This window comes from Hippopotamus amphibius, chromosome 11 (assembly GCF_030028045.1).
Source record: "Hippopotamus amphibius kiboko isolate mHipAmp2 chromosome 11, mHipAmp2.hap2, whole genome shotgun sequence".
Taxonomy (NCBI): domain Eukaryota; kingdom Metazoa; phylum Chordata; class Mammalia; order Artiodactyla; family Hippopotamidae; genus Hippopotamus; species Hippopotamus amphibius.
In genome coordinates this window covers 29,542,649-29,570,396 of record NC_080196.1, presented here as the reverse complement: position 1 = coordinate 29,570,396, position 27,748 = coordinate 29,542,649, and the positions used below count along the sequence as shown (strand labels likewise).

General features: G+C 35.2%; 1 protein-coding gene across 2 annotated transcripts; it reads right to left on the bottom strand.

The window, feature by feature from the left end:
- Positions 1 to 424: 424 nt before the first annotated feature.
- Positions 425 to 27,654, bottom strand: MMUT (methylmalonyl-CoA mutase). Of its 2 annotated transcripts, none has more exons than XM_057699395.1 (13): positions 27,509 to 27,654; positions 23,744 to 24,168; positions 22,210 to 22,577; positions 18,927 to 19,084; positions 18,254 to 18,425; positions 16,734 to 16,982; positions 14,196 to 14,307; positions 12,630 to 12,745; positions 9,899 to 10,014; positions 8,248 to 8,379; positions 6,714 to 6,861; positions 4,400 to 4,567; positions 425 to 689 (listed from the first exon to the last, which is right to left on the bottom strand). In XM_057699395.1, the coding sequence occupies exons 2-13, from the start codon at positions 24,126 to 24,128 to the stop codon at positions 561 to 563; spliced, it is 2,253 nt and encodes a 750-aa protein (XP_057555378.1). In that variant the 5' UTR covers positions 24,129 to 24,168; positions 27,509 to 27,654; the 3' UTR covers positions 425 to 560. The 2 variants fall into 2 exon arrangements, with proteins under 2 accessions (XP_057555378.1, XP_057555379.1); XM_057699396.1 differs by having other exon boundaries at positions 27,505 to 27,645.
- Between the last annotated feature and the right edge of the window lie 94 nt (positions 27,655 to 27,748).

Here is a 27,748-nt window from a genome sequence, read left to right as displayed (position 1 = left end):
CTTCCCACTAGCTAGCTATTTTATATTTGGTAGTCTTATCAAAGTAATTCTGGTAGAATTTGGCTGAGGACCAATATAATCACAATATATTCCCTACATAAACACTCCCACTGTTTTTTCCAAGATAACTATTTTATTCATATATGGATTATATCCTCTGGTACTCAAGTCAATATAAAGTTAAATTACAGAATGGAACTAGTCAAGATTTTTTTAGGCATCGTTTAATTCTTAAAAGAGAAAATATATAGATTTATGAGAAATATTTCAAATAAATCACAATTTTAAAAAATAATACCTTTGTCTAGAGTTTCTGATAAAGTATTGAGCATTGCTATAGAGAGTTTTTAAGGGTAATATTTTTTTAATTTTTTAAATTAATGTGAAGCTATACATACACCCTTATAGCAGGACAACATTCTTTTAAATCAAGTATTTTAATGTAAAACTTTCAGGAAAGCACATATGAGGTGCTGAATAATTTGAAGACATGGCTATACTCTCTGCTTTGATCTTTTATTGAAAGAATAGTTTAGAAAAAAGCTAAAACAAAAACAAGATTATATAGATTGTTGCTTCTTTTCCAAACACTTCTCAATATCATCAAGCACTTGAACAGCAGCCTTTGGAATTCGAGTCCCCGGACCAAATACATTGGAAACACCAACTTCAAATAGAAATTCATAATCCTGTTGAAAGAATTTGTTTAATTAATAGAAAAGACAATATTTCTAATTTCAAGAAAATGAAACAAAAGAACAATGAATGCTGTCCTTTCTCCTTTATCCCCAATGCCCCAAACTTTCTCATCTGGTACACTGTTAGGCATTTGCAGCTGAAAAATTCCTCCTTGACTGGAACTGCCACTAGCACCACCCTTACACTCCAAAACATTGAAAGAACAAAAGACATCCTGCCCATTTTCCAAATGCCCCAGTGTGTTGCTTGTGGCGGGAAGCTGTATGGTCCACCAATTGAGAACTTCTGAAACCCTAAACCATAATTTTCTCTCACCTAAATTTCTGTTACTTATCATTATTTGTGTTCAACTTAGTATCACATTATAGCTTTGGATTTACAAGGCTGTTTATTTCCTCCAAGGTATTCTGTCTGCAGCTAGTGAATGGTGGTACTTGGAATTTGGCTTCGTGATGGAATTAGATTTTCCATAAATGAAAATTAAGTCATTTTTTTTAAATTCTCTTTTGTTGCTGCTGCTCTTTGTTAGTTTATTTTAAACACAAAGTTTCAGTGAAAAGATTCCCAGGGCACAAATACTGCTCCAGGCTTTAGACTGTTTTAGCACCAGAATATTTGTAGCTATAATATCAAGTCTAGGACATGCTTTAAAGCCCGGATCCTCATCCACTAGGGTGATCATATTTTCAGCACATTCTGGTTTGTGCTTATTGTTGCAACACCATTTTTTCCCCATGAGTCTTGTTTTAAACATTATTATTGAGGTATAATTGACATATAATATTAGTTTCAGGTGTACAACATAATGATTCAATATGTGTATATATTGCAAGATGGTCACCACAGTAGGTCTAGTTAACATCTGTCACCATAAATAGAAAATTTTGTGTGTGTGCACATGTGAGTTTAGAACTTTTAAGATTTACTTAAAACTCTGTAACACACTGAGCTCTTAGTAACTGTCTTACTTAGTACTATGTCCTTAGTCTCTAAATTTCTTACTTAGTTACCTCCTACTATCTTAGTAACTTTTAAATATGCAATACAGTACTATTAACTATGGTCAACAGACTGTACATATGTTCCCAGGACTTATTTATTTTATAACTGAAAGTTTGTACCTTTTGGCCCTCTTCACCCATTTCACCTGCCCTCTACCCCTGCCTCTGGCAACCACCAATCTGTTCTTCCACATATAAGTAAGATCATGTGGTGTTTCTCTGTCTCACTTATCTCACTTAGCATAATGCCCCCAAGGTCCACCCATACTGCCATAAATGGCAAGATTTCTCTCTCTCTTTTTTTTAATGGCTGAATAATATTCCTGTGTGTGTGTGTGTGTGACCCACTGATGGACACTTAGCTTGTTTCCATGTCTCTACTATTGTAAATAATGCTGCTATGAACACGGGGGTGCATATATCTTTTCAAGTTACTGTTTTCGTTTTCTTCAGATAAATATCCAGTACTGGATCATATGTAGTTCTATTTTTAACTTTTTGAGAAATCTCTGTACTGTTTATCATAGTGACTGCACCAGTTTACATTCCTACCAACAGTGCACAAAGGTTCCCTTTTCTACATAGCCTCGAACACTTGTTATTTCTTGTCTTTTTGATAACAGCCATTCTAACAGGTATGAGGTGATATCTCATGGTGGTTTTGATTTGCACTTCTTTGATAATTAGTGATGTTGAGCATCTTTTCATGTACCTGTGGACCATTTGCTGTCTGAAAAAATGTCTATGCAGATACTCTGCACATTTTTTATCATGTTGTTTCTGCAGCACCCTTTTTAGGAATACCCATTTTCATTCCCAAAAGTGATCACACTGGATGATATATTACATGGTCATGCTAATGATCCCCCAGCAACTTCTTTTCTGTCTCTATCATTTCCTTGTAATACCATAATTCTGCAGTGGCACTGAACATGTCTTACTGCTATAAGCTCCGTAATGGCAATGGCTAAATCATTCTGATTAACTGTCATATGTTAGTGTTTTCTTATTTAAAATCTAAGAGACTTCCAGTTGAATAATAGCAACATTTTATATATTTACTGAAAACGGAGAAAAATACATGGGTGTTAACTGATATAATTATACTATAAAGGATACCAATATTAACACACAAGTGTGTCATTACAGAAAATGATCCTTAGTCTTTAAACTCATGGGGGAAAAAGTATGGCAAACACAGATGTTCTAGGTAATTTAAATATACAGAGACTTCTACGAAATATATTTCTTAAAAAGTCAGCTCACTTAACATAACAAGCCTGCATTTCTTCTCAATTCATATTTCAATGCCAGTATTTTGTGCTGCCTAATTATTTTGGTTCTTAAATTTTAATATCATGCCCAAGAGCTTAGGTATTACAGACTTGAAAACTGCAATACAAATAAAAGTGTTCTATAGACAGGCAGCAATAAAGAATAAAAGCCCTTTATATTCCCAAATAATAAACTATATTTATGAAAATAAGAGGCAAATGTGCTAACAAAAGCAGTGCTGTGTTGACTATACCACCTTAAGTATCGTGTTGTTAGAAAGAAGTAATACACAGCTTGGTTGCCAGCCCCACATTATCACCAATCTCACAACCTCATACATATGTATTTTCTCATTTCATAAGTAGTGTATAAATTCATTATTTTATTTCCTGAGTTGTAATGGAGGGAAAAAAATTGTAGACATGGGCACAAAGTCACATTTCACTGACAGATTCTCGCTATACAGTGGTGGGGCCTTTGTAGTATGTATGAATCACTTACTTAGCAATCTCATGTACAGGTCTTATAACAATACTTTTTTCATTCTCAGTAAAAAAAGAAAATTTGATATAATTAAAACCTGGATTAGAAATAGACCCAATTTATATCTTAACTATTTTAACTGATCAGTAAGGTCATATAAGGAAGGTGTCCTTGCCCCCTTAATAAATTAATTGACACTATTTTTTACCAAGGATCCATTTCTCCTTTCCTAAGAGGATCCACATTTTTGTTCAAGAACCCACCTCCTCCCCATTCAGCCAATAATTCTGAGGCAGGCTGACTCCATTTATGTCTAAATTATGTACTTTGGGTTCTAAGAAAACTATACCCCAATCAAATTAGTTTCATGAAAAAAGAGGCTTTTACAGGACCATGTGATTGATACAGTGCTGGGTTAGAGCAACATTTAAGGACGGGGACCTGGAGGAAACGGACAAGGCAGTGTCTCTAAAACAACAGAAGTGCTACTGACTGACTGACTAAAGGACTGGCTCCCCTGCCAGAGCAAGGGGTGCTTACTCTGTCCCTGCAGAGGGGCTGATATAGTCACTGTGTTCACCATTCTTCTCTATTCCAGTTGTGAGATTTGATTACTTTGATCCTGTTCCTTCTCCGTCATAGCTTATTAAATATAAAGAAGATAGATCTCTATTTGGGTGAGTAGTTAGTAGGGTGGCAGCTCTCCATGGAAGCCTTATATATTATTAAATTAAATTATGCATATTGAATTATCATATAGCCTGAATACAAAACAACATTGACCACTTTTGTAGAATTTACTTAGTAAATGCCCTAGGAAATAATTTGGCTCTATATCTGCAACAAATTTTTAGAGAAAATATATAGTAAATTAAAGAACTACGTATAAGCTACTCAGGAGTCCCAGCACGGTACTAGAATACGTAGGAGATAAACACTACCTGTGGTGGTATCACCCCCCCACACATGACGAGAACATCTGGCCGTCCTAGGGCGTTAAGCTCCTTGATGAGCTCTGGAACTAGGGTCTTGTGCCCCGCAGCGAGGGTGCTCACACCCACAGCGTGCACATCCGCATCCACAGCCTGCTGGGCCACTTCCCGGGGAGTCTGAACAAGCAGAAAGTAAGGGGACACATCATTACTTATCCTGAGAAGTGTTTCGAAAGTGTTAACATTCCAAGATTTTCCTCACTCAAAATCTTGAAATGAATAGAACTTCACGTTTCATCATTCTCAAATACCAACTTGTCCAATTAAAATAATAAACACCAAGGCTGTATCTGCTTCTAGCACTACAAACAATTGAAGTTACACTAAAATATAGTTCCCCCCAAAATCTTCAAGACAAAGTAGGAATATAGGCAAAATATATTATCTCTTCATTATAGTTTTTTGAAAATACATCTGCTCTCTTCATTATTAACATTTACGGAGAGGCAACATGTGATAGGATCTATACAGAAGTACGAGACTGAACATAAAACGCAACATGAAAAAGTGAGCCTTAGGTTTTAAAATAGAATGGGAAAGAAGAAGACGGTGGACGAGGAAGCTCCAGGACCTCGTTCTCCCATGGAAACAGGGAAATAACAGTAATATATGGACCAAAACAACATGGGAACTGTAGAAACTAGTTAAGGGGCTACACCACCCAGGCAAGTGCATAAACAAGGGAGGGGATGGTACCAAGGAGGGCATGTTTCTCATTTATTAACTGATTTAACCACTGGGATATAGAATCATAAAGGATGTTTTCAAACATTCAGTTATGAATCGAGTTACTAAAGATCATATCTGCTCTGTAGTTAAGTCTGTGACATTGCTTTGATAATGTACATATGTATATAAATCATTTCATATAAAAAGTACCTACAAGTTTCTCATTGTAAATATAATGAAAATTGAGACAACTGGGAAGGGTAAAGCCACCTGAGAAGCCACTGCACAATTATAAGCACTAAAAATACTATCAAAATCTGTAAACTTTCTGAGTTTGGCAAGATTTTGAGGGTCATAATTTTCTTTTTTTTTTTTTAAGCTCTTTATTGGAATATAATTGCTTTACACTCTTGTACCAGCTTTTGAGGTACATCACAGTGAATTAGCTGTATTTATACATATATCCCCATATCCCCTCCCTCCCACGACTCCCTCCCACCCTCCCTGTCCTGGGAGGGTCATAATTTTAGTACAGAAACAAAAGATTCTACACTCAGAATGGAGCCACATTGAGAGGATCTCTAGTAAGTCACATAGCATATTAGTAAAACTCTGAGTCTGAACAACATTAAGACACGAAATTAAAAATCTTTAAAAAAATGTGCATATTCCTGATATTGATTTCTTCGAGATAAGATGTTTAAGCATGATTTGTTATTCATATCATCTGTGCTACCAAAATTTATTAGGTTCAAAGTCCATTTAAACAATTCAGTTCCATGCCTTATGTTTATATAAATTAAACTGTATTTTAAGTTAGCAAATGTTGCAATTTTAAAAACATCACATCTAATTTTGATTAAATCAGTCATCAGAGAACTGTATGATTGCACCTTCAGCCACAAGTACTTTTTTTTTAAATGGTGCAGAATTATGTTAACAAAGTTGGTGGTACTAAAAGACAAATTATATTTTTATGGATGGTATATAGTAGGGAAATGAACTTTCAGTTATTTGAAAAATTCCTTTAGGTGTCAATGGCTGACAACAATTTTTTAAAACTCTTTTATTTTATGAAAAAATATTTCCCAAAAGCTAACCACTAAATATTGAAACTGCACTACAATTTGATCACTATTTAAAACAAACAAACTAAAGCAAAAGGATAGCAAAATGTAAGTAAAAAAGTAAAATGGGAAAGTATTCAACTTAGAAGACTGAAAGCAATCTAAATAAAGTGTATACAATTTATTTAGTCTGAAATATATTTGAGATTCTTAATAAAACCCACCTCAAATGCCTAAGACTCTAAATACATTTACATATTTATCTACTAACACAGTTCAAGGACATATCTCCAAAAACCTGGGCTAACCCTTTATAGTAACAATTTCTTCCAGTCTCTCTAGAGTAATATTTTAAAATCCCAAACGGGAAAACTCTTAGGGAAACTCTGTTAAGGCTGGGCCTCTTCAGTAAGGTTTACTTCTTTCCTGGTGAAAATGCAATGAAAACTCTTTAGTCTTCATTCCAGTTGACCTATCTGCAGTATGTAACAATAGTAGTTGAAATTCCTCCCAACAATTTTCAATACCTGAAAAAGAGGACCAATATCCACATCAAAACCAAGATCAGCAAATCCTGTAGCAATAACTTTTGCTCCTCTGTCATGTCCATCTTGTCCCATTTTTGCCACAAGAAGACGAGGTCTGCGACCTTCACGTTCCATAAATTTCTGAACCCTAAGGAACATTTAAAAATACAACATTTATATATTAATTGTCCAAAGGTAAGATATAAAACTACAATTTATTTGCAGTAAATCTTTCAAGTTTATTTAAAAACACCTAATCTGTTTACTTGTATTTTGTTGATATCTCTGTTTTACATTAAGAACTCCATCAAAGGGACTTCCCTGGTGGCATAGTGGTTAAGACTCCACGCTCCCAATCCCTGGTCAGGGACTAGATCCCATATGCATGCTGCAACTAAGAATTCACATGCCACAACTAAGGAGCTCTGGAGCCGCAACTAAGGAGCCCACCTGCTGCAACTAAGACCCAGCACAACCAACCAAATAAATAAATAAATAAATAAATAAATATTTTTAGAAAAAAGAACTCCATTAAAGCCTGAGTATGTTTACCATCTCCCCTCTTAGCAGGAATCTGAGTGATGGCCCAGACTGTAAGCCCATAACACTGAGAACGCCATAGTGAAGCAAGATGAGAAAATAACAACTTTACAACTTCTTAACACAGTCCCCAGAGCACAATATGCAGAAATATTTAAATATAAACTAAAAAATGCCCTCAGAATTATTTGTACACATACGTTACTCACTAGCTGTTTTGAACTGTTCATATCTCACTTACTCTTCACAAGTGTGAACTCCCTCAAGGCAACCTCAATGTAGTATCTTATGATAAGGTATAATCAAAATACTTGCTTAAATCAATAAATTTACATGCCAGATGAAAAAGCACTAAGAAACAAATTTATCTTTGTTAAAAGAAAAAAAAGTTTCCATTTTGATGACTTTCACCTTGACTGTTTTGATATTTACCTCATATATAAGTAGTGACATAAAATTTTTCGTGGAAAATTTATTACAGAAGTTGAGAAAGCCAATCATCAAGAAGCTACTACTCACACTTCAGAAGCAAGATCAATTTATTTATTAATTCATATCTCCAAATCACATTTAACAGTGTTATTTACTGTCAGTTCAGTGATGACTGATTTTGATTTATGCATAGATGGCAACCAAATATTTACTTTCAAATAGGAAAAGTAAGATTTTATAATTATTTGAGCAATTAAACAACATAAATAAAATTTAAGAAAATATGAAAGTGTACTGTCATAAGGAGATTGAAATCTAAGTACCTGGAGGATATGAAGCAATATTCATGTTAGTTCAACAAATATTTACTTGAAATGAGAAACTCCTAAAGGGGACTATGGTGAAAGTTCAAAATATTACTTCAGTAAAGCTACAGATTAAGAGAAAAGTACAAGTCAAATATTTTCCAGTGGTATGTGAGAAAATTAAGCCCACTGTAGATTCACGGGGATTGGGTTAACAGAAAAAATGACATTCTGGTTTAAGAAATCTCATATATTACCTGTTGGTAGCAAATGATATCTCTTTACTTTCTCCAAATTCCTGGCGATAGGCTCCACTCACCATACGATCATTAGCTTTATGTTCACCAAATACCTTTTTCATGGCATCTGTGATTTCTCCAACTGTACATCTAAAATATTACATGGAGGTTCTGTTAACATCATTATTTGGGATGAAAATATTTATTTAACTTAACATTCAATATAATTAGACATATTTTATTACCCAAGTCAAAAATAGGCTATCAAAAACTTAAATCTGAATGCTTTTTAGTGCATTCATGATAGCATCTTTCCTCAGAATACTTATGAAAAAAAATGATTCTGGATGCCTTTATACAAAGTGATCTTCTTTCAACATTTGTCAAGTGAAAAATGACCGAATGACCTAAAAACTATTAATAGACAAGCATCTAAAGGTTATTGCATAATTCACTGCTTAACAATATAAATGGGCAAAAAGCAATATTCCCACTGATATTTTTTAATAAGAAATAAATCTTTTAGGGCTTCCCTCGTGGTGCAGTGGTTGAGAATCCGCCTGCCAATGCAGGGGACTCGGGTTCGATCCCTGCTCCAGGAAGATCCCACATGCCGCGGAGCAACTAAGCCCGTGCGCCACAACTACTGAGCCTGAGCTTTAGAGCCCTGAGCCACAACTACTGAGCCCTTGTGCTGCAACTACTGAAGCTCACGTGCCTAGAGCCTGTGCTCCACAACAAGAGAAGTCACAGCAATGAGGAGCCTGCATACCACAGCAAAGAGTAGCCCCCACTCACTGCAACTAAAAAGAAAGCCCGCGCACAGCAAAAAAGACCCAACACAGCCAATAAAATAAATAAATTTATAAAAAAAAAAAAAGAAGTAAATCTTTTAGCATATTCCATTTGTTTATTAATTCATTCAACATGTCTTGAGTGCCTGATATGGGCCAAACACTGGTAAGTGCTAGAGATACAGTGATAAATAAGACAAAAAAAAAAAAAAAATACTTGTTCTTGCAGAATTTCTCATCTAGTCAGGGGATACAGATAATATACTAACAAACAAATTAATTAATAAGATAATTTCATATGGTAGTAAGTACTATGAAGACATTAAAATAGGCAAAATAGAATGAGGTGTTTGGGAAAGCTGTTTTAAAGATATTGAAGGTATGAAGACACAACTTTTGAACTAAGCGCTAAAGATGAGAAAGAGAAACTCAAGGGAACTTAAGAGGCAAAAGCGTCTAAAACATGAAATGCTAAATGCAGAGACTCTGAGAAGTAGGAAAACATGTTTTGTGTTCTAAAAATAAAGAGAAGGACATTGGGGACACAGCATAACAAAGGAAGTATAGACGTCTCCCTATCTTTGAACGTGCATCAAACTTCAACCTGCAACCAGTGACACAGGTTTGTTACAATAGCTTCAAATGTCTTAAGTCACAGGGAAATACACAAGTATTAATACATTCCATTCAAAATGTATCAATGTTTTAAATGCACAGATGTTTAAGAAAAACAAGAATTAATTTTATTTTGGTTTCCAATATTTTCTTTTAGGCTCGCATGGTTTACAGAATCAGCCTTTTATTTAGGTACACTCTGAAAATCTAAACTGGTCAACTTTCAGTATTTGGAAATCTCCAAACTTACATATCCTTACCTCGCACGAGTTGCATCGACTGCAAGAGCGAGAATATTCCCATCCCCACTGGCAGCACATGCAGTCAGGGCAGCGAGACACCGTTCGGCCAGAGCTTGATCCCTGCTGGATTTGACCTTACAGGAAAGGGTAAGGAAAGGGACCATTTATGTGATTAGAGAATAAAACAGAGATTAGATTATACTCTTATTTATATTATATGGAAATGGTTCCATAATCCTAACTTTAAAAACGAAAGGAAAAAAAGAGAATACTATGTATCCTACATTTGATATTCATTCCACTTATTCATTCCCTCAACATTTAAGGACTTCCTAAAATAATACTAAATTCTGTTTAACACTGAGAATTCAGAAACAAGCAAGGCAATAATAAATAATAGTGCTGACCCTCCCAAGTAGTACATGCTACTTAATAGGTTACAACTTAGGGAATATTTTAGTTATATTTTAAGTTTCCCTTAGCTAATTAATAATGTATTGGTAATAATATGTATGTATATCACTATTATTTCCATTTAAAAATAATCCCAAGAGAAAAAGAGAGAGAGACAATGAGAAATACTGCAAAAGAGAGAGAAAGACAATGAAAAGTGTAGTCAAAATTGTTTTCCCTCAGGTTCTAGCTCTATTCTGCTCTGCCAACAACCTGCCTAAACAAAGTTACCTAAAATCCAACTTTTTACAAGTTTTCACCACCTGTAAGAGTCTAATATGTGATACTGCTTAATATGCCAGCAAAATTATATCATATCTATAAACAGAGGTGGGTTAGAAAATTTATATTAAAGGCAAGGAAGAACTCCAACCCATTATCATTACTGAATTTCTCACTCTTACCCAAAATAAGGTATATCATCATTTATGGTAACTGGATGCCCTCAACCTGTGACTTTAGGAGAGTTTAAGTACAAGAGAGGAAAAAAGGAGTTTTTCAAAAATAATAAATATTGAGACTTTTGTGATCACTGGAAATATAATGCTACATCCTAAATAAGGCCCTTTAAAAAATGACAGAAGTGTGGGCGAGGAGTCATCATCACCTGATTGAGGGTGAAAAAGGAAATAATATCATTAAACATCTGCCATTAACTCTAATAGAAAAAACAAATGCAAGATGAAAGTGACACATACAGTCTAACTGGACGAAGTCTATTATACTCTTAAAGAACATTTGAACTAAGGGGGAAAAATGTCCTATCTTAACCAATCATACGGAAAGTAAACAGAGAAAATGACTAAGGAATTTCAACTTTCCTGCCTTAGAAACAGCAGTAATTACTAAAGCCAGTGATTAAGAGACCAAAGTAGCTTCATACAATAGAAATACATAGGTTACAGCAATAAGAATTAATATGTTTTATCTGTTTTAGTATTTCATTTACTTTGATTCATCTCACTGAGAAACTGGAAATAAATAGTTAAAATAGTACTCTAGTTTCAATCTAAATATCTTTCATTCTAAACTGTATCTTACTAAAGCACTATTCAAATATATCTGAATTTTTTTTTAATTGAAAGCAAATGATTTTTTCATAGTAGTATCAGGAACATGGAAATAAATCACAGTCAGAAGACCTGGATTCAAATATGGACTCTGAACTTAATTTTGTTTTTAACTTTGAGTGAGTTATATAATCATCTAAGCCTTACTTCAAATTTGTAAATTATAGGAGGCATCATTATTATGGTGTGGTTTTTAATAAGAACATATAAGTTTCACAGAGGCAGATATCATGATTAAACACACAAGTATCTGGTGTCAACAGACTTAGAGATTTGAGTCTTGGATGCCTAATTACTTATCCCAGGCAAGTTTCTCAATCTCCCTTATCTTTAGTTCCCTTACCTTTAAAATGTTGGGAAATAACACACCTCGTGCGGTTGCTGTAACAATGAAGCAAGATAGCGTGAGGGCCTGGACAGTGCCCAGCACACAGACAGCACTCAAAATATGATAGCTTGCCGGGATCAACTCGGCGACTCGAGGTGAGTGACGGGTGCCGCAAGCTTGAAGAACACACAGACACAGACTGAAGAGAAAGATGGGACCGGGGGACTCAAGACCTCTAGGATCAAGAGCCTCGCTGATTGATCCCACGTTGCTTTTATTGAGTTCTCGGCATAGCCTAAGGGTCTGACACTCCCAGGTTAATCCCATAAACAATCAAAGGCCTCACATGACTGGGGGCAATGATCTTTGTTTGCCTCCTGGGTCCTGATTTGAGCAGGGTGTGGATTTGAGCTGGGTGTGGATTTGAGCTGGGCATGGCATGGGTTTGAGCTGGGTGTGGAGAGCAAAGCAGCCCTGGGGGAAGGAGACCTCTCTCAGAAGGATTAAGGGTCTGTGCCCCACCCGTGTTGGCCCCTCTGCGACTGTGCCTGTCTTAGGTTGTTCCTCCCTTGAGGAATCTTACCCGTCTCTGGCTAACCAGTCATCCTCCAGGGCCAAACACGGTGATATAAGGAAGGCTCTATGCACCACCCCTGTTGGCCCCTCTGCGGCTGTGCCTGTCTTAGGTTGTTCCTCCTCTGAGGAATCTTACCCGTCTTTGGCTAACCAGCCATCCCTCAGGACCAAACAGGGTGATATTAGTCTCCACGCCCTGCACCCTCAGCTCCTCCACTGCTCAAGCAGGACATTCTGAATCCCATCGCTCGGCCCACACACTTCAACATTTTCAATGTTTCAAAAAGGTTCCAGAATGTCTTCCCACAATAGCTGTTATTACCTTCTTAAGTTTTTCAATCTGCTTGTTACGCACTGAAGTATTATCAATTGCCAGAACTTCTACAGATTCTTCTTTTTCCAACTGGTACTTATTTACTCCAACAATTACTTCAGAACCTGTTAATTTTCAAGAGGAAAATAATATATAATTACATTCACCAAAAATTGTCTAACAGGAATGCTCTGATTACTACATATTTTCCTTAAAAGTCTGATATTTTTAAGTAATATTCTTACTCAATGAAATTTCAATATAGATCCGTAAATACCAATATGGAATGGGGATAGGAGGAGAAAAGACAGGTATATAACAGAAACTCTGAAAGGGAAGGAAACTATATTATTCTCCCAAACTATATTTTATTATTCTCTCAAATTACATGCTTTCCCAGAGTTTCTGATAAACTCTTTTCTAACACTACAAAATTAAAACTGTAGTAGCAGTTATCAACTAGGATTTATAAGATAGACGAAAAACATGCAATAGCTTTTCTAATATTTTCCTGAATTCTCTTACAGCCAATCACATTTAAACAAAAAATATCTTTAAAATCTATAAGTGAGGGACTTCCTAGGTGGCGCAGTGGTGGGGAGTCTGCCTGCCAATGCAGGGGACACGGGTTCGAGCCCTGCTCTGGGAAGATTCCACGTGCCGCGGAGCAGCTGAGCCCGTGCGCCACAACTGTTGAGCCTGTGCTCTGGAGCCTGTGAGCCACAACTACTGAGCCCATGTGCTGCAACTATTGAAGCCCACGTGCCTAGGGCCCATGCTCCACAACAAGAGAAGCCACTATAATAAGAAGCCCACGCACCACAATAAAGAGTCACCCCCGCTCTCAGCAACTGGGGAAGGCCCGTGTGCAGCAATGAAGACCCAATGCAGCCAATAAATAAATAAAATAAATTAAAAAAAAAATCTATAAGTGAGAAACAAGAATTACAATTTACACTTCCTTAACATTATAAATATATTTTGCCTCAAACTACCAGATAATTACTCTAGCTAAAGACATCCCACCAATGCCTACCTCAGGATATACCTCTTTTCTTATTTTCTTCATAAAACTTATCTGTAATTATTTTGTCTGTTTGTTTACTTGTTCATTTTCTCTCTCTCTCTTACCAAAATGCAAGCTCAATGGGTGTAGAGACCATGTCTGTCCTGTTCACAGTTGTATGCCCAGACACAGCACAAAGTCTCAAATACTAAAGACTAAAAAAGTATTGGTTGATTGAATGAATAAATAAATGGATAGTCCAAAGCAGAGCACAATGACCAACAATAATGTCATCTTCAAAATGTAGAGATACCAACCTACAGACATGCACATACACAAATGGGCAAACCTCCACACATACTCTGTACATGTGTTTGTCCATGTGCATCTAGACATGCAGAAATACCAACACAGAGATAGATACATACAGATTCGTGAGAAACATTTTATCCAAGTTTCATTTTTCTCTAATTTTTGTTTTACTAACTAGATATGTTATCTTCAATCAGAAATTAACCTTTTTTTTTAAATACCAGATTTCACATATAAACTTTTCTACTTTACCTTACCAGAATCTATTCTAGCTTGTCTTCGGGCAGCACATTCTTCAATTCGAAGCTTAGGTATTCCCTCTGCTACAGCTTTGGCCATTCCACCCATCTCTTCAATTTCATTAATGAGCTAACAAGAAAAACAGATTAATAAAACTAAAAGAGAATATGAAAATATTTTAATAAACCACATGAATGTGTTATGTTATATAATTACTAATGTTGATAAAATTATAAACTATTTTAATGGTAAATTCAATGTTTCATAAGAAAAGAATTAACAAGAGCATTAATTAGAAATTCTGCAGAGTTCATAATGCTGTATTACATATTTGAAAGTTGCTAAGAAATAGATCTTAAAAGTTCTCATCACAGGAAAAAAATATCTGTAACAGTGTGTAGTAATGGATGCTAACTACACTTATTCAGATAACCCTTTCACAATATATACAAATATTAAATCCTTAACACTGTACACCTTAAACTAATACAATGTTACTATGCCAATTACATCAATTAAAAAAAGAAAGAAAGGCATTCTGTGTTTAAAATTACTTAAAAAGACCACAAAAAAACTAACAAGTATATTCTGGAAAACATAAAACCTCTCACTCAAGTCTCAGAAGCCAACTAAAGATAACAGTAATTCTGTAATCTTTATTTTTAGTTACATAAATAAAGTTTTCATGGTTACATAAATAAAGACTCTAAAACATATATTTCAAAATGCCATTTTATTTTTGATTTGAGCAGCAGAGTAATGATATAACTCTACTGACATCAAGAAACATCTAAACCTTCGATCACAGCCTCATATATACACGAGGCAGTAGAAAATAGACGGTGGAATGGGATATGACTTAGCAGAAAGGAGCAAGGTCAAATTGGCTTTCCCCTGACAAATTCAAGAAAGAAGAAATCTTCTAGGAAGCTAAAAAGAAGGGGACTACTTGAGAGTTTGCAACTACCACTCTCCCATTCCGTCAGGAAAACCAAAATTTACTGAACTAGAGAAACAATGGACTACAAAACATCAAGTACAGGGAGAAGCAAGGATGAGAATTCTTACTGATACAAAAACCTGCATTCTGAATGATAAGACTACAAAAAAAAAGGCACACAAAGGAAACAGTGACAATACAGGAAACTTAAGAAATATAAGAAAATATATAAGAATTTCTTACATATACAGTATAAGAAAACTTAAAGAAATATAATTATCCTCAGAAAGAGATTCTATATTAATGAAACAAGTAGTATGACACACAACAGAAAAAATTAGAAAACAAAAATGAACTCTTGGAAATTAAAAATATGATACATGAACTTTTAAGTATTTAACTAGAAAGATAAAGTCGATGACTCCAAAAAAAACCAGAAAAAAAACTCAAAGATGCATTACAGAACAGATAAGAATCTCAGAACATCACTTAGGAAGGTCCTTTTCTGATAACCACAAGTTCTAAAAAGAGAAACCACAGAAAAATGACAGGAAAGAAATTATCAAAGAAGTAATACATGACAATTTCCCAGAGCTATGAAAACATGAAAAAGGGGCCAGGTGAAAAATGTCCACCAAAGGTCCAGCACAGTGTAGGAAAAAATACACATACCAAGATAAATCAACACAAAACTAAAGAAGAGATCCTGAAACTTTCAGAAAGAAAGATCCTGAGTGAGAATGGAATCAGATTTCTGAACAGAAATACTGGAAGCTAGAATAAAAAGGAGGCGAATGCTTACAGATTTGCTACAAACTCCCAAATGAAAAATTTCAAACCCAGACTATCAATTAAATATGAAAGTAGAAGAAAGGCATTTTCAAACATCCAAAGTTTCAAATAATTCATCTCCCCTGCACCATTTTTAGGAAGTTCCCTTAAGACATGCTTCAAAATAACAAGGGATAATTACGAAGAGACAGGATTCAAGACACAGATTTAACATAGCAAAGGGGAAAAGAATTCCCAGAATAATGACAAAGGGAAGTCCAGGGACAGCAATGGTCCAGAAAGAAACCAGTTTAAATCAAATGAAAATTTAGAGGACTTCAGGAAGGATTTACAGTGAGACATAATTATATTGGTAGTATGGGACAGAGGAAAGAAGGGGCAAGATCCAGCTAAAACACTAAGCTACCATTATAGCAAAGCAACAGATAAGGTCTAAAATTGATTGAATTAGGACAAACAGTATATACATGTAATTTTAAAACATGGAGACAAAAGCAAACAAAAAGATGTAGCTGACTAAAGGAAGCAGGAAAACAAGCAAGTGGAGGAGAAAGGACTGCTTTTTTGTTACAGTCTTTTAACATTAGTTGCCTTTTTAACTCTTTGAATTAAAATACTTTAATACAAATACAAATGTATTTTTAAGTTTCAGTTTTAAATACTATGAAAGACAAATCTAAAATTCCCCTCTTCTGTCAAATACTTTATAAATCTTGATATAAATCTATAAATGATTTGATTTATAACTCAAAACTCTATAAATATTTATAAATCTGTAAATCTGTAAATCTTGAAAGCAAAGTTTCAAAGAAGAAAAACTGACCTTTAAGGCAGCATCGTAAACATCATTTGTGAGAGATTCCATCATATATGAACCTCCCCAAGGATCAGCCACTTTAGGAATCCCAGATTCTTCTTGAATAATGATTTGTGTGTTCCTGGCAATTCGAGCACTTTTCACAGTTGGCAAACCCAGGGCTTCATCAAAAGAATTTGTGTGCAAAGACTGAGTCCCTCCAAACACTGCCGCCATTGCTTCTACTGTGGTACGAATGATGTTATTGTAAGGATCCTAAAGCATTTAGTAAAAAGCAGAAAAAAACCAACAAAAAAAACCAAGGCAACAGTTGATATATATTGCAGCTATAAAAGATGTCATGATTAAGCAGTGGCATACTTTCTTTGCCAAAATCTGCGTTAGTCTTCAGAATATCAAATAGATTTAGACAAATTAGTAAACAAATCAGACTTAGAATTAAAAGCCAAAGTGTCTAGCCTATGTAGGCACTAAAACACTGCCTCTTATAATCAACTGAAACATGAAATATCTGTTGTGCTTATTTTTGTATTGCCTAAATAGTCTTCTATAAGTGCATCATAAATGTACACTTTGTCTATTTAGATTAACACTCTTCATTTCATAATTTACTATCTCCTAATTATTATATACCTTGAAGTATCTACCCTAATGAGATACAAAAAACTGGCAATGATTTATTAATAAATGATTAATAAAACAGATGAACAATGACACAGCAAATACAACTCCTAGTTAATTCTGTTCCTAACTGTGATTTGGGCAAGTCATTGGACCTTTCTGAACTTCAGTTTCCTTAACTATAAAAATGAGGAGGTTAAGACAAAAACAATTACTAAACTTCTTTCCAACTCTGAAATCTATATTTCTCCATTTATAAGTACCTGAAGTCATATTTAATATGGAGACTATTAGTTGTTATTTGCTTTTAAATATATAAAAACAATGTAACTTTAGTTATAAATTATTTTTAATGTATCAAAATAATTTAATATGTAAAGAAAATGCATGTTAAAAAAGATCAGTACCACATAACTTTTTAGCAAAATAAAATGAAATTTAAATAGATTACCCAAGTGATAATAGTTTTTAAATGGTTTGTTTGCATGCATGCTTACTGAAACACATAACTATAATAAAAAAAAGTATGTATAAAATCAAATTTTAATGAGGAAGTTTTGTGTTGAGAATTTTAACCATTAAAAGTATTTAAGACATTAATTAAAGTATAATTTGTACTTCATCATCATTATCACACTTTTTTACTTTTAAAAAAGTAATACACACAGTCCTACGTGTAAGCTAAGATTTAAATGATTTTATATTGCTAACCACTAGAGGGAGACAATTTTATTTACTTATAATTTGTGTAAAAACAAACATTAAGTATGCATTATGCTTCAGAATAATTATGATTTTCAAATATTAGCAGATAAGTTCTTAAATCTATTTCTTGACTATGTCAAGTTGCTTAGAAGAAAATATGTGATTTTATTAAAATTCTATACTTTAAATGATATACATACCTGCTCAGTGAGTGACCATCCTGATGTCTGACAATGTGTTCTTAGAAGAAGAGATTTAGAGTTTTTAGGCTTAAACATTTTCTCTATTAAGTGAGCCCAGAGTCTTCTCCCAGCTCTCATTTTTGCTATTTCCATATAAAAGTTCATCCCAATTCCCCAGAAGAAAGACAACCTAAAATAGTAACGTTAAGTTCAAAATTTCATTATAAAATGGAAATTAATTCTAATAGATACAAACAAGCTCAGATTTTAATTTCAAACAGCTTAACTGGAATTAAAGTCAAAGCATATGTACTTCAGTAACCTTAAACTTATAATAATAGATGACTTCTCTATTTTAAAACTGAAATACTAAAAGAACAAAAGCAAATCTGTCTTGAAAATTACATTTACATTTTAATATTATTTGTCAAATGTGCCAGTTAATTGTGTTCTTTGAATAGCAGAGGACAAAATTCCTCTAATTTACCAAGAAGTACAGTCAAATTTAATTCTGAATTTTAATTATAAACAGTATTGGCTTATTCCCTCATTATCACACAGATAAAACATAAAAAAATCCGGTATATTATACATACAAATTCATTTTATCAATATATTTTTCTATACACTGATAAAATGATCCTATGAACTTTCTCAATGTTGAAGTAATATTTGAGTTTAACTTACTCACCGTGGTGCAAATTCATCAATTGTCAGGCCAGCTTGGAGTCCAGTTCTACAGTATTCCAACCCATCTGCTATAGTATAGGCCAGTTCCAGAATGGCATCAGCCCCTGCTTCCTGCATATGGTATCCACTAATTGAAATTGAATTAAATTTTGGCATATGCTATATAAAATAATAAAAAAATACAACTATAAATAAAAAAATAAATCAACTTTCTAAAAGACCACTACTTTGAAATGATGTTCAATTCAGATATACTAATTAGTACATAATACTAACTGAAGATATTTAATATTTAGCCACATTCAATTCACTTTCCAATTTAAATGGCTGATTCAATGAATCACTGTAAGGACTGTACCTGTTCTATTTTTCTAGTGAAAAAGAATCACCAACCATCATTTAGCACCAAAAGTTAAATTTTGAAATTAGCTGGCTACGGTCAGAAACGTAACCTTTGGCCCAAGAACTGAATGATACATCTTGAATTCCAAACTGATAACTCTGACCTCATAAGAGGTCCTAAGACCTCAAATCTTTGGGCGAATCTGAAGATGTATAAACTTAATTATTATTAACTAGTTATTAATTACCTTATTTGAATGAAGTCATTGAACATGAATAAGTACACAGTGGGTAAAAAAAGGAAATGATTCATTTGCTAGTACTACATATCAAAACAAAACAGGAAACAAATGCATGGCTTAAAAATCAAAGATTTCAGTTTGATTTACTGTGACACTTAATACTAAGGATATCTCAGACAGGTTCCTTCTACCACAGTCACTAATCCACTATTCCCTTAAAATGTCATGTTAGGTAAGGTACATATCACACAGAACCTGCAGAACCAAAAACGACTATCATCCCAAGAATTAACCAAAGATAAAATAATAAATGCTAAATCACAGACACTCATTACAGTGGGTTCAGAACATGGACTCAAGTCAGAGTGCTCAAATTCTAGTCGTATCACTTAACTAGCCAGGAGACTGTAGGCAAGCTTCTCAACCTTGTTATCTGCTGGTTTCCTAAAGTATAAAATAGGGATAATAATTCTACCTTCCTCATGGAGTTGTCGTAGGATTAAAAGAAATGATTCATCTGAACAGCTTAGTATTATGCCCGCATATAGTTAGTATTCAAAAACAGTTAGTTGTTAGTGTATGGTATGGATTATCTGTATTTTACATTTGTGAATATTTTATTTCTAACTACCCAAGAGCTCTTGAAAAATGTTCATCACAAAAGCAATAAAAGGACTGAATTACATGGAACTGAGAGACTATCTGAATATATTTGGAGTTACAAATAAAAAGCAAAGAAAGAAACAGTTGCTTCTCTACTGAGAGGAGTTTAATAGCGGAATTTAAGAACAGTAGAAATACTGGAATGTTGGAATATTATTCAGCCTTTAAAAGGAAGTAAATTCTGATGCAGGCTATGATATGGATGAATCTGGAGGACATTATGCTAAGTGAAATAAGCCAGACACAAAAAAGACAAATACTGCATGATTCCAATTATATGAGGTACTAAAAGCAGTGGCATTCATAGAAACAGAAAGTAGAATGGTGGTTGCCAGGGACTGAAGGGAGGGGAGAATGTAAGGTTATTATTTAATAGGTACAGAGTTTCAGGTTTGCAAAGATGAAAAGAATTCTGGAGAGGGATGGTGGGGATGGTTGCACAGCAATATGAATGTACTTAAAGCTGCTGAACTGTATACCTGTAAATGACTAAGATGGTCATTTTAAGTTATGTATATTTTGCCACAATTAGTTTTTTTTCAAAGGAACAGCATGAAAGTTTACACTTACTTCAAATAAATATTTGATCAATATCTGAAACCGGCACTTTTATCATTTATATGAAGGATTTTATAAACCAATTTTGGATTTGTAGATGACATTAGGGTCTTTCACAAGGTATAATGCCCACGTACATAACAGCAGACTGCTACTATCTACTCCAATAACCATTCTCCACTCTCCTCCTGTGATACCTGCACCATAAATTCAGAGTGCCAACGTGTTCTACATTTCCAGTCTTCTCTCAGTGTGTCCACTGAGATATAAGTGGAAGTTTGGTTTGTTCCTTCTGGAAGTTCACCTTTAATCAGAGGGGCTGGTCCCTCTCCCCACATAAACACGGCCGGCCCTCCTACTTCCTTAATCATGAGCTGGCACACTAACAATAGAGGAGAAGCCAAGTGAAAGGCAACTGGAATTCTCATGACTGTGGAGCGTCCACACAACCAAGACCCTCACGGTCTACCTCCCAACTTCTTTTAGATGAAAGAGAATTGACTGCTATTTAGGTAAAGCTACTGCTATTCCTGTATGTGTATGTGTGTGTGTGTGTTTGTCATATACTGCTCAACTCAATCCTCCTGCGCATATGCTCTTGAAATTGAAAAAAGGTGATAGAAATGTATAATTCTATACAAAACAATTCATATGGGCAGATGGAATCTATGAAAAGAAATAAACCTGAAAAGTGTAAAGGCTAAAGATCAAATGAGAGTAGGCAATGCTAGCAAGAGCTCTGAGATAATACCAACTACAAGACGTAAAAGAGATTAAAAGAAAAAAAGGTCTGATGGTAGAGGAGAGATTTGCTCTTTGCTGTGAAATAATGGCCTAATTTTAAGGTAGGTAAGAGCATTGCCAGCAAAAAGTAAAGTGTGAATGATGGGGAAAAATGTAAATGAATTACTTAGAGGAAATGAAGAAGCTTTATGTTTCCCCCAAGGAAGGACTGCTGCTAATAAAGCGATACTACAAAAACCTTCTCTTCCCACCTTTCTGATGGGAAAAAATGAACCTAATTCAGGGGTGAAATGTTAGGGACCTCACTGTTGTTGCAGATACAAGTGATATCTTCTAATTCAGTTTTTTTCACAGAAATATAGCTGATATCTTAAACCCCATCTGTCTGACACCAGTGTCTACTCACGACTGAATCTGAACTCTGGAGAGAAATAAAAAAGTGTAAATGATGAGCCCTCCCTAATTCAAACAATTATCAAAGAATAAAAACTTTAACAATAAAGAAAATACAGTAAGTGTCTACTGTCCAGAATCCTATAGGTAATGACAGACCATAAAATTAGTACTTTAAAGAACAAAAAATAAAAACCAACAATACACAAAACCCACACCCTGACTCTGTACTACAACTATTACTCAGACTCAGTTACCAAATTCAAATTAGGTTATGGTATTTCATAAAAATTCCTATATTCAAAGAACTATAGCAAAATCTGTAATAACCACAAAGGATACCTGTGCTGTATATTGGAAGATATCAGCAATAATTTTCATGGATGGCTCTGGAGGAAAAATATAAGTATTTCTGACCATAAACTCCTTTAGTATATCATTTTGGATTGTACCAGTAAGTTTCTCTTTGGGTACACCTTGCTCTTCTCCAGTTACTATAAAAGTTGCAAGAACTGGAATAACTGCTCCATTCATGGTCATGGAAACAGACATTTTTTCTAAAGGAATTCCATCAAAAAGAATTTTGGTATCTTCCACAGTGTCAATAGCAACTCCAGCCATTCCAACATCACCACGAACTCGAGGGTTGTCTGAATCATAGCCACGATGTGTTGCCAGATCAAAGGCAACTGATAATCCCTGCTGACCAGCTAAAGAAAAATAACGTAGAATTAAAAGGTCTGGCATCAAAGTAAACTGATTTTCTTTAACACTAATAAAAGTATTGATTCATTGCATTACAGTATACTTTTACAGTAAACATTTTTTATGCTCAAAACAAACTTAAATAAAGATATTGATGAAAAAAAAAAAAAGATATTGATGCTCTGTGGTGACCTAAATGAGAAGGAAATCCAAAAGAGGGGATATATGTATACGTACAGCTGATTCACTTTGCTGTATAGTATAAGCAACTATATTGCAATAAAAAAATTAAAAAATAATTAACAAAATAAAGATATTGATACTTTATTTCCTAAGAGTCTGCTGTCTCCCATATGCTAAAATGCACAAAGCACGTTCCAGACTTCACTATAATAAAGAATAAAAGGAACAAAACACCTCATTTATCTCATGTTCATCTGAGGGTTTTTTTAATCTTAATTTTTGATAGAAATATTTTTAAGATTCATTAAAAGATATGGCTGTTTATATATAGTTAACATACTTTAGTATTTGTATGCGCGCATATTTATTTTTATTCTTGTTTTGGCCATTCAAATATTCTGCGAAATAGAATTATGAAAACCATGCAAAAAACTAAAATATTCTATACTAAATATGAGTTCGGTCCTCCATAGGCAATGCAAACTTACAGATCCTCAAGTTTAGCTTTCAAACATTATGGTTTTAGCACAGATCAAAAAGAAAAAAATAGTAGTTAATATTATTTTCAGAGAAGGAATGCGAGATTGCACTGACTATATCTGCACCACATTATCACTGTTTATTCCTTTCTTTGGCCATCACTTAAACCATTTTTCCTTTCAGTTCCTATCCTGATGGTTTTAACTAAAAGCTTCTCAAAGGCAAAGTCAATGTCTCTTTTCTTCATACAACTTCCCTTCACCTAGTTCCTTTCACAAAATATGCATGTAAGTATCTCTTGCTTTCAAGGATTTAGCACCTTATTCTGGCTCATCTATCTTTTTGACCATGGAAGTTGAAAAACATTCATTTTTTTCAGAGTATAGTCTTAACTACAAAACTATAAAGTGACTTATCTCTACAGATTAATCAGCCTCCCTTCAAAAAAAAATCAAGATGAGGAAGTACATATTTGATCATAAATATTAGTCTCACATTAAAATCTCACCCTTAATATTGTCCTTATAGAACCTGTTGCTCTCTTCCACAGTACTAAAACCAGCGTACTGGCGGATGGTCCAAGGCCTAAAGGTGTACATGGTAGGATATGGTCCACGTGTGAATGGCTTCACTCCTGGAAGTTCTTCAGGGAAATCCTTGGTATCCCTGCTGGAATACAAGGGCTTTATGGAGATCCCTTCTGGGGTGTGCCATATTAGTTCTTCTGGGTTTTTGCCTTTCAGCTGCTTTTTAGCCAGGGCAGCCCATTCCGGGTGAAGCGGTTCCTGCTGGTGCAGAAATCTCTGCCATGTAAGCCTGGAGCCTGGTGACTCTCTCAGCTGCTTCAGGTGATGAGGTGAAAGCAAAAAAAGCCGAGCTTTAGCCCTCAACATGATGGAGCATGGAAAATCCCCAACAGGAAAAAGAACTGACCTAGAAAAAGAAACACGGTGCATTTGTATTCGTAAGAGAGCAGCAAAATGAGAGCTTACTGATGAGAATGGAAAAGAGAAAAAAGGGTATATTAGTATGATTTCATCTCTTCTCCTTTTCTGCTCCCTACATCTGATACTTTATAACTTTGGTCCCCCTTGTCCACAACTACTAGTCATTGTTCTTGTTCTAGTCCTCTTCCTCAAGAGCCTCTTAGTTGGTTTTACTGACCAGTCTTAGCTGCCTCTCTTCCATTCTACACAAAAATACCAACGCACATATGATCGTGTCACACTTCTTTGAAGATTTTTCAAAGGCTCTGCATCATGTAAAGACAGAGCATAGCCTCCTAATTACTTTTTCATTCAAAAGGTTTTTATTTAACACCTACTTTATGACAGTCATTGTGTTGGATGCTGGAGAAAAAAGTGGTGGACAAAACAGGCATTCAAGGCCCCCATGACCTGATCCCTGCTTATCTCTCAGAATCACCTCTGCCTTTGACCTCTACACATTTTGTGTTCTAGAAATACTGGATTACCTACAGTTCCCTGCATGTGTCAAAGTCCCAAGACTTGCACTTGCTCTTACATTGGCCTAGAATGTTCTTCTTTGGCAAGGCATCACCTCCAGTATGTGGGGCTATGTGCCAGGAGCTGCTTAGGACTTTATGTAGAGTAATCCTACATAAAGTCCTAAGCACACACCACCAAGAGATAGGTACTGATATTATCCCCATTTTAACGATGAGGAAACTGAGGCACAGAAGACCTAGCATTTAAAACTAGGAAGCACAGTTTCAAAGTCCAGGAATTTAACTAATACTCACAGTCTGCCTCTGAAACTACAAGCTGGGCTAAATGGCCTCTTCAGTAATCCATACCATAGGGCTCTGTTTCCCTGTTTATACACCTATCATCTCCCAAACTACAATATATTAGAGCACTGGTTTTTACGTTCATATAAAATATATTCCTTTACATAAGATATGTTTGTTAATGCAAAACACATGTATATAAAATTTCATGTATATATTCTCTCCTATTCTATAAACTGATCCAACATCAGAGCTGTATATTCCTGATAATTAGTAGAGTCTTACACTAGGTAATTAAGTCCAATTTCATCATTTTACAAATGTAGAAATTAAAGTCCAGAGAAATACAGAAATAAAGTAGCTTGATCAAAATTCCACACAGAAAAGCAGTAACTGTTCATCTGAGTTACTAAATCCTTGTCAAGAGTCATATAGTCTCAGCATGCAGAGCCTAGTATTTTAAAAGATTCTGAGTTGCAATTTTTATTAATATAGTCATCATGCCAAGTAATAGATAAAGTGAGCTTAAAATTCTATTTTCCGTACTATTTCTTACTATCAATTTCATGGAGCTTAAAAGAAAATAAGAATACTCAACATTTGCTAGGGAGTTGTGAAACAAAAGACAATCCACTGGTGGGAGTATTAACTGATTTAACTATTTCCAAAAGCAAATTGGCAATATGTACAAAAAGTCTCTGAAATGATTATGCCATTCCACTGAGGACCATCACTCCTGGGAAAGTTACTAGATAAAATACATGTTCCTTATACTTTTATTGCAAAGAAAACTTAGAAACATCATCAATGTCTAACAATGTAGAAATAAGTGAATTACAGTAGATACAAATCATAGAATTTTATAGAGCTATTAAAATATGTTTAGGAACTCAGCAAAACAAATCTTTGATGTCAGAAGTAAGAAGAGTGGTTATGTATGGCGACTAGCAGAGAAAGGCAGCTTAAGAAAGGAGCTTTGGACTGATGGTCTTGATCTGAATTCCTATTACACAGATGTGTTCAGTTTATGGAAATTTGTCAAATTTTACAATTATGACAATTTTACAATTACATTTATCTTTATGTATATTATACATAAGTTAACATTTAAAATATGTTATGCATAGTTTCTTAAAAAAAGGATATAGGCTCCAAAAGTATTAAGCGAAAGATTAAAAACTGCACATGCAATGTGTTCAATTAGGTAAAAAGTGCATAAAACAAAGTCTAAACAGAAATACAACAAAAACAAATCCTTTTTTTTTTAACTATTATGATTTTTATTCTATTAAATCCGTGGGGTCCTTGTCATCCACCTTCTTGTGAGCCATAAACTACAAGCATTAGCTTAAAAGGTAGATGAGAAAAATAATTAATCTAATAACTGAACCATTAGGGTAGCAATGATATAAAAAGTAATCTGAAAACTGCCTGAGACGAGATTGCAAACTGATAATATCACACTCGTTTCACACAAAATACAGGTAGGGCTTTCCTAAACCTGGATAAATGATAGGAAAGAGCCCTATATAAGTGACTTCCTGAAAATTGCACGGCTAATTGGTAAAGGCTGGAAATAGACATCATTTTTAGATAAGAACACAACTCCTGCCGATGGCAACAGGATTTCTGAATTTTTCTCAGAAGATCCATCAAGAGAGGCTTCAGCATCCAAAGAAGCAACATGCAAAGCAAATATAACAAGTTATTGATGGTTAGAATGTATGAAAGAGCAATGATGGTGCAAGCCTACCCCCACACCCTCAAAAAATATAGGTAGAACATACATACTGTTCTGAATCAAATAGCTTTCCAGTTTGTTTACATGTGGTTCCACATTAATACTTCAAGAAAAGATAGCTTGGAGAGGACAACATACAGCATGCAAATTAAATTTAATATTAGCATAAATAAATCGTTAAACATAAGAAAATATTGGAAGAAAATCAACAAATGATTTAAAATTTGACACGTACACAGATATTCAGTTTCGAGTTTATGAGAGATTGCTCTTTCAAGAGAGAACAAGTTAGTAATTTACACTTGCATGTCAACTCAGACCTGTCCACCTCTCACCCTTACCTTCATCTGTACACATAAAGTCACTTGCAGTCCCGCCACCTCTTACAAAAAACACAATCACCGCGGCCTAGACAGGAGGCAACTGTGGAGCCAGCACATCCCTCGGGAATCCTACAATCGCCCTCTGCCTAGAGGAACTTCGGGGTGCCTGGGGAGCCAAGGAAGATGGCGACATGGCCTCTGGGACATTGAATTACCTTCTTCCCTGCAGTACCTAGGAACTGCTACGGACCTCGCTCAAAGACAGGGGTGGGTGGAGAATCTAAACCTAGGAAGAAGGCAGAGAAGAGTGGGATTCCTTCCCAGTAGTAAAGTAACGAAGGGAGGTTGGGCGGAAGGCAAAGGACCGAGGCCCAGAGGACAGGTATGGGGGGAGAGAGGAGCCTACGAATGGAGGGATTTGAAAGGCTGACGTGCCCCAAGGTGCGCGGTCTTACTCACGGGTCGGCCTGTCTCGGACCGCGGCTGCGGGAGAGGACGGCTGAACTTCGGCGCCCCCAGCCCTGTAAGTCAAAGGTCCCCAAAGCTGGGCCTGCGACCAACCAAGCGCAAAGGCCAGCTGGACAGGACGCGACAGGACTGGACAGGACGGGGGCGTCGGCCGACACCGCCCTCTTCCCAGCCAATCGCCTTGCGTCCTCGCGGGCGCGCTCCTGATGATGTTGGGGGGCGTGGCTAGAT

Excerpts from the sequence above, each read along its gene's own strand:
- MMUT (XM_057699395.1), bottom strand. The coding sequence starts at position 24,128 with ATGTTGAGGGCTAAAGCTCGGCTTTTTTTGCTTTCACCTCATCACCTG. Across the intron at positions 18,426-18,926 it reads ATTGATGAATTTGCACCACG|GTTGTCTTTCTTCTGGGGAA; the intron begins GTGAGTAAGTTA and ends TTACTATTTTAG. Across the intron at positions 4,568-6,713 it reads ATATTGGTCCTCTTTTTCAG|ACTCCCCGGGAAGTGGCCCA; the intron begins GTATTGAAAATT and ends CTGCTTGTTCAG.